The sequence below is a fragment of the Oratosquilla oratoria genome, chromosome 31, assembly GCF_046742065.1.
Source record: "Oratosquilla oratoria isolate Oo_2021 chromosome 31, ASM4674206v1, whole genome shotgun sequence".
Taxonomy (NCBI): Eukaryota; Metazoa; Arthropoda; class Malacostraca; order Stomatopoda; family Squillidae; genus Oratosquilla; species Oratosquilla oratoria.
The window spans coordinates 44,450,835-44,458,334 of NC_134807.1; the positions used below are offsets into that span (position 1 = coordinate 44,450,835).

The 7,500-nt window shown below is 40.5% G+C and overlaps 1 protein-coding gene across 2 annotated transcripts in view; it reads left to right on the forward strand.

Annotated features, from left to right (window-relative positions):
• Positions 1-7,500, forward strand: part of LOC143041533 (uncharacterized) — a 266,756-nt gene that overhangs the window by 171,813 nt on the left and 87,443 nt on the right. For both annotated transcript variants that reach the window (XM_076213520.1, XM_076213521.1), the window contains exons 14-19: positions 2,899-3,174; positions 3,301-3,474; positions 3,579-3,776; positions 3,906-4,118; positions 4,218-4,347; positions 4,644-4,732. In XM_076213520.1, the coding sequence (XP_076069635.1) occupies positions 2,899-3,174; positions 3,301-3,474; positions 3,579-3,776; positions 3,906-4,118; positions 4,218-4,347; positions 4,644-4,732 (1,080 nt within the window). The remainder of the gene's footprint in view (positions 1-2,898; positions 3,175-3,300; positions 3,475-3,578; positions 3,777-3,905; positions 4,119-4,217; positions 4,348-4,643; positions 4,733-7,500) is intronic.

Sequence of the window (7,500 nt, forward strand, 5' to 3'; positions counted from 1 at the left end):
ACTGGACCAAAGGAAAACGCAAAGGTCTGCCTTTTGGAGTTCCAATGATTTGGCGCGAACCCACCAACCATGTAACTGACTGTTATTTCTGCATGGTAAACACAACGGGTGTTGGGAAGAAAAACCGACATAAGATTACGTATCCGAACATTCCCTCAGCTATTCGGCCTGTTCCGCACTCTGAAGAAGTACCTGTTCCAGTTTTCAAAGGCTTGCCTTCATTGGACGATAAAGACATTGGACATGATACAAGCCAGCAAGACAGTTGTGACAGTGAATTGTCAGAAAAGTGTTCACAATCGGAGGACTGTTCTTCACTGAACCTTTCCCCGTCCCTAAGCCTCTTCCCCAGGCTGAACTGAATGATTTAGTGCGGGATTTAGGTCTTTCAAAGAAAGCAGCAGAGCTTTTGGCATCAAGATTACAAGGCAGAAATCTTGTTGATCACTCTGTTAAAGTATCATATTTCAGAAAGCGTGACCAGCTTTTTGTGACCTTCTTTTCAAAAGACAGACAGTTTGTTTACTGCCATGACATCCCAGGGCTTCTCAAAGAACTGGGTGTACCTTACTATAGTCCTGCTGAATGGAGACTCTTTTTAGACAGTTCAAAACGCAGTCTAAAGTGTGTTCTTTTACATAATGGCAATGTTTATGGAGCAGTACCTGTCGGTCACTCAGTGCATTTGCGGGAAGACTATGATGATATGAGAATGGTCATGGACTTATTAAAGTATCATGAGCACAATTGGATAATTTGTGTAGACTTAAAGATGGTCAACTTTCTTCTTGGACAACAGAAAGGTTTCACCAAGTTTCCATGTTTCCTCTGTATGTGGGACAGCCGAGCACGAGACAGACATTGGGTCCAGAAGGACTGGCCTATTCGTGACACCCTTGAAGCAGGCATGCCAAATATCATACAAGACCCAAATGTAAACAGAGATAAGATCATCTTTCCTCCTCTTCACATCAAATTAGGTTTGATGAAACAATTTGTCAAGGCACTGGAAACCGAAGGTGAATGTTTCCAACACATCATCACAGCTTTACCAGGGTTATCATTTGAGAAGATCAAAGCAGGCGTGTTTGATGGCCCACAGATTCGAACCCTAATTCGTGATGATCAGTTAGTTGCTAAGATGACCGCTTTAGAAAGGGCAGCATGGTTATCCTTTGTGGCAGTCGTTCAGAACTTCCTTGGAAACAATAAGGCGGAGAACTACAGTGAACTTGTGAACAGAATGCTCCTCGCTTTTCGTGATCTCGGGTGCAACATGAGCATCAAGCTTCATTTTTTGAACAGCCACCTTGATCAGTTCCCTGACAACCTGGGGGCTGTGAGTGACGAACAAGGAGAACGATTCCACCAAGACCTAATGATCATGGAAGAACGCTACCAAGGGCGCTGGGACAAAAGTATGATGGCTGACTACTGCTGGAGCATTAAACGAAATTGCCCAGATGAAATGTACAAACGCAAAAGTTACAAACGCAAATTCCTGCCTGAAAAAAATACACAAAGAAATTGATAAGCTTCCATCAGCTGTGGTGATGTTCTGAAGGATGCTAATCTAACTTTGGGATAGATGTTCTGTTAATGTTCTGTTTCTTTTGCCTTAATAAATGTACAGAAATGGCTTTCATAATGTTTTAAGATTCAAGTGAACAAAAGAATTGAGGCTGATATTGCAATTTCCTATAATAACGAAAATTTAAAAAATAAAAAAAATGTCAAATTGCATAAAATCTGTAGCTTGCAGACAAAACCCGACTTCAGATTTGAAATCAGCACACTCAAGTTGACTATAGAAAAGTCTTTTTTTAAATGCAACAAAATGAGTGTTCCCCAGTGATTATTATAATAATTATTATTATTATTATTATTATTATTATTATTATTATTATTATCATCATCATTATTATTATCATTATTATCATTATTATTATTATTGATTATTATTATTATTGTTATTATTATTACTATTATAATTATCATTATTATTATTATTATTATTATTATTATTATTATTATTATTATTATTATTATTATTATTATTATTATTATTATTATTATTATTATTATTATTATTATTATTATTATTATCATTATCATCATCATCATCATCATCATCATCATCATTATTATTATTATTATTATTATTATTATTATTATTATTATTATTATTATTATTATTATTATTATTATTATTATTGTTATTATTATTAATGTTATTTTTAATTGTTATTGCACACAGAGTGATGGATGTTTTTCACACAGGAACAAACTGGACAAAACGATAGTGTGTGCAAAAACTATACACGAATATAAGAGCAAACTAGATGTTGCGAGATACAAAGACCACACGAGCGTAGCTCCTCTTTCCATAAGATACAATTAGGTAAATACAACTATGTAAATATACACACACACACACGGCTCGATGGTGTGGTGGTTTGGAGCTCGAGCCTCATCCAGGGCTAAAAGTTTCAGCATCGCCACACTGCGAGCCGGCATTCCAGCTCTGATGGGCAAGAAGGTGGGGGTGTGCGTGTGTAAGGTCACAGGATTACCACGCTATATATGAGCTTTGAGCTCTCATCCGGGAGGGTAGTAGATGTCGATCACAAGTCAGACACGTGATCCAAGACCGTGGTGAATCATACACACTCGCGCGCGCGCATACACCTTCTCATTCTGTATTTCAATCCTTGTATCATCTATACCTACTTAACCAGTAGAATCTCGAATTCATGGTTTTGCCATGGATGTGGTTTATAGAATATGTGATGGTTGAGGCTTAGGTGTAACTTAGGTGTAACTCATTTAACTTTTTTTATGTTACATATTATTTCAAGAACAGAAAAATTGTAACATGAGTATGCATGGATTTTCCAGAACTTCCCCAATGTATCGCAGTACGTCTATGACTCTTGGGCCAAGAAGTGACTCTCCGCACAGTACACGTTCAGCACCCCAGCCCTCCGCATACTCCGTCAATGGAGGAAATGACACAGGAAGGGAAGGAAACGGACGAAGTTCCAGACAGAACCCGCGCGGCGAGTCTCCAGAGTCGGTACACGTGGCTGTCACGTCTTCTTTGAACTACCGGGTGACGAGAAGAACCTCGAGTGTCGACAGCCAGTCTTCCGTAGACTCTAGAGGCCATCGAAGGTTTGTTTCCTTACCAAGTAACTCGTCCAATATTTCTTAAATATGAGTTTTAATTGGCCTGTTCGTGCCATTCAGAAATGACGTATACTGTGTACATTATGAAGTCAATTTCATCTTCTTGGGCAGAAGTAAAAGAAAAAACTACACTGTCAAGCACAGGAGAAGTCGATGTAGGAGTTCGGATGGGGAATCGGAAGCCAGTAGTAAGTGTTCGAATCACTCACATCGCCGCCATCGTCATCGACATCATTCAAACGACTCGGACCAGCACAAACATCGACATCGGAGAAGAAGACAGAAGTGAGGAAAAACTAGGACTGTAAGAAAAGCCAATGTGTGATGATAATTCTTTTTGTGTCGCACCACACATTTATTTGATCCATCTCATTTTCTTGGTGCACTAGGTCTGGCGGTAGCTTGGTTGACAGTGAAGGACAGTGGAAGCAAGTGCAGGCCCAGCAAGCTCAGGTCAAAGGTCAAACGGCATTGGTACGTAACCTAAGCAGCAAAACAAGTGGTTATCAAAACTCTGGGCACGACACGGAGCCTGACCATCATCACCACCAACACTCATCTTCTAAAAGAAGACATCGAAAACACAGGTGAATACTGAGATAAGATATCCATTCATTCATCATGTAGGGATGTATGTTATTCAGTTGTGTAAAAAATCACATTTCCAATAATTACCGAAGAATAGATTAATAGATAGACCTCAACTTCCACGACAGGTCAAGGTCGAGGTCCCCTTCAGAATCAAAGAATACCCGTTTGCCGAATGAACTTCGCCGTCACATTGACTTCAGTCTTCAAACTCCAAGTGGTATGACGGAAGCTGAATTACGAAATATTCCTTACATGAAAGTTGAGACGGCAAAGACAATCAAAATCAAGTACAACTCTCCAAAGACGAAAAGACATAGAAGCCCAAGAAGATCCAAAAGGTAAGGAGAAAGTGTAATGAATGCCAAGATTGTGATTCTATTTTTTTTTTATCTCCTTAGAGGTAAGAACGAAATGAGTAATTGTGTGGTTTGTTCCAGTAATTCATGTGAAGGAAAAGGTGCAAATCCCCCGAATGATGGAGAATCACCGCCTCCCCCGTACAGTCCGCCTCCGATAACAAGTGGGGCAGATGCTCCAAGCAAACCCAATTCAAAACGCTCGTCAAAGGTAATACTCCGTCAAAAATATATTTTTTCTTCCTACATGCATACATTTATGCATATATCCGATATGCACACACACACTCATGCATTCACATTGGAATAATGCAAAAGAGCGAGCAAAAACAAATAGGAAACTCATGACACACTGACCATGACTGAACAGGTGATCAGTAGGCCCAGGTCAACTGTTCAGCAATAATTGTGCGTACGGGTAGGTTTATGTCCATTATGGTCTTCATAAGTTCAGAATTTTTTAGATGGAATCACAGGGGTATTAAGAGTACGATTCCCTTTTTTCAGGAATCTTCAGAACGAGAACGAGAAGAGCTCTCAGCGCAACACACAGCCACCCCGATCCTTGCCAACGGCACACACGGAAATCTGGCCAGGTACTCCCTCCTGACGAAGGACCTCTCCCCACCCATCTAGGACTCTCTTCTTCCTGAAAATGTCTTCATGGTCCAACCAATCCTATTCCTCCTTTGCCGATCTGTGTACCATCATTAGTAGACTTCTTTGCTGTCATTCTTGTATGGTAGACATTTTTTATGCAACTATTAGTCATTCAACTGATACTAATTCATTTATTTTATAAGCATATAACCAAACGACATTGTGACTTTACCCTATCAGAACTAGAATATTACATTTCCTATCTTTCATGGGTACCAGAGTACATTTTTCGTGTATTAGCATGATTTGGTAGTGAAATAAAAACAGTGTAGCAAATCTAATCTGTTTCTTGTCAGGTAAACTTTATGTTGAAGATTGAGTTGTTTCCCTGAAGGAGTAAAAAAGGCATGTTGGTTCGTGCATCTGTTCGTGAGAATGGGGTGCATTTCATTAAGGATATGTGTATGTATGAGAACTCCCAGACCCTCTTATGCCTTCACTTTTTCGTTTAGGAATATCCCCTGTGGGGCTACAAGGAGAAGGATGCCTAGTCCCAATCCCCGTCTCTTTCTTCTCGCCTCTTACGATCCAAGTGGGAATACTTGATGGCAGTATTCTTTTCCCCCACCACAGGGAATTCCCCCACCACAGAAAAAGAATACTCAGAGAAATGGTACAGGACAGCAACAAAGGGTTGGGGAACAGCATAACGGAGGGACAGTCGTAGTATAAAAGTGTCATAATTTCTCTATGAACAGAGTTTTCCTCTATCATAGACAAAATGATGTGTGGCTCTGGTCCGTAGGGGCGCCCCATATAGACCCTAAAGTATCAACTGCATGCTACCTTGCCACAATAACAAGCAGCCAATACCCCATACAGCACTGTATGGGGCAGAAACATGGAACATAATAGAAGAAGAGAGAAGGAGTTTGAATGTGTTTGAGATGAGGTGTCTGAGAAGTATGATGGGGGTTACTAGGCTAGATAGAGTGAGAAATGAGGAGGTGAGGAGAACAGGGGTGGAAAGGGAGCTGGGAGTTAGGGTTGATGAAAGAATATTAGAATGGTTTGGACACATGGAAAGAATGAGTGAAGGAAGAATAGTAAAAGAAGTATGGAAGGCAGATGTGGAGGGAGTGAACATGAGGGGACATCCTAGGATGAGGTGGATGGATGGGGTGAAGGGGGCTTTGGGGAAGAGGGGAATGTCTGTTGAGGAAGGACGGGAGAGGACAGAAGACAGGGGTGAATGGAGAATGGTTGTATATGGATGATGTTGTGATTGCATGAGGTGGAATGGGCGGGGGGATGGGGGGTGAGGTAGTATGTGTGAGCAAATTTTGACGCAGCCCGAAGGGATTTCTCCCCGTCTTCTCCTTTTATGCAATGGGGGGACGGAGAGGGGGGGGGTCGCCGATTAAATGAAGCGGCCTTGCTGTGGATGTGTTGTGTCTTGCGACACTGTTTCTGACCCAGGGCAGTGGACAAGGTGCAGGGATGACCCGTCATCCAGGAGGTGCTAAGATAAGAGGGAGGGTGGAGGGGTGTGGAGTGTATTCAGGGATGGAATGGGTGGAAATGATTTTATGCCTTTTCCTTTTTGGCTACCTCCCTTGTAAGGGGGAAAAAGCCTTGGTATATGTATGTATGTATGTATGTATGAATGCTGATCTGCTACAACTGTGCTGGTTTGTTGTTGTGCAAATGATATAGCTGCGTCCGGCTGAATTTTGTTCTTTTCACTTAAATTCTCACCACTAGAAATTACTTGGAGAGAAATGCAGGTATCAAACCCATAAAGTTGAATGATCACAAATATAGATTTAGCCATTTTTTTCATTTTTTATATTTTCTTTTTCTTTTTCATTGAATCGAAAAATTAGAAATGTGTGTCACTTAGATTTTATTGCATTTTCTGGATACCCTTCATACAATGGAACTTAAATTTTGAAGTAATTTGATGAGTGTGAGAGCCAAGTGGACTAGAGCACCACATCTTGAGGCAACAGACCAAAGGTAGGCGGTTCGAATTCCCAAGAGTTCGTGCGTGTGTGACGTCAGCATAAAAAATTAAATCCCCAAGACTTTCCACCTCACTCTACAGATAACTGCTTAAATGTTGAAAAAGTTAAGAAGAAAGTAGTTTCATGTTCTTTTTATTACGAGACCACTATCGAAAGTCAATGGCTATGTGCTTCACCCATGTCATGAGTCAGACTTGGCTGAGCTTTTTCTCGGAAGATCTGTCTACGAGTATGGTTGATGTCTGTTCCATATATCTTCAACCATGGTAATTGGCAGTCAGGATATCAAATATGGAGTTTGTTAAACAGATAAGCATTAAAAGGGTAACATCTTTGACATATCATTGAAAAATAGTCTCCCATTTGATAATTTCCCAGTATCTACGAGTAAGTACATGTGAGAAGGGTGGGCAAGAGGACGAAGAGAAGAGGGAAATGTTCTCAGCTCTGACCAAAGGAACAAAACTAGTAAAGTGAAATGAATCTAGAAAATAAATATTATGTAAAAATATTATCTTCACTGGTCCAAAGATTTTGTTGTTGTTGTTGTTGTTGTTGTTGTCGTTCCCTAGACTGTTTGGGCGAGCAATCCCGTCTCCCTGAGGAACGCCATGGCTGTAATGGGATTTTCCCACAAACCCTTTATAGAGCATACATTATGTTGTTGGGGTACATGGTTGTGTACAATGCAGTCTTCTGTAATGTGTTGTATAGTATGGTGTGAAGTGTCACATCCT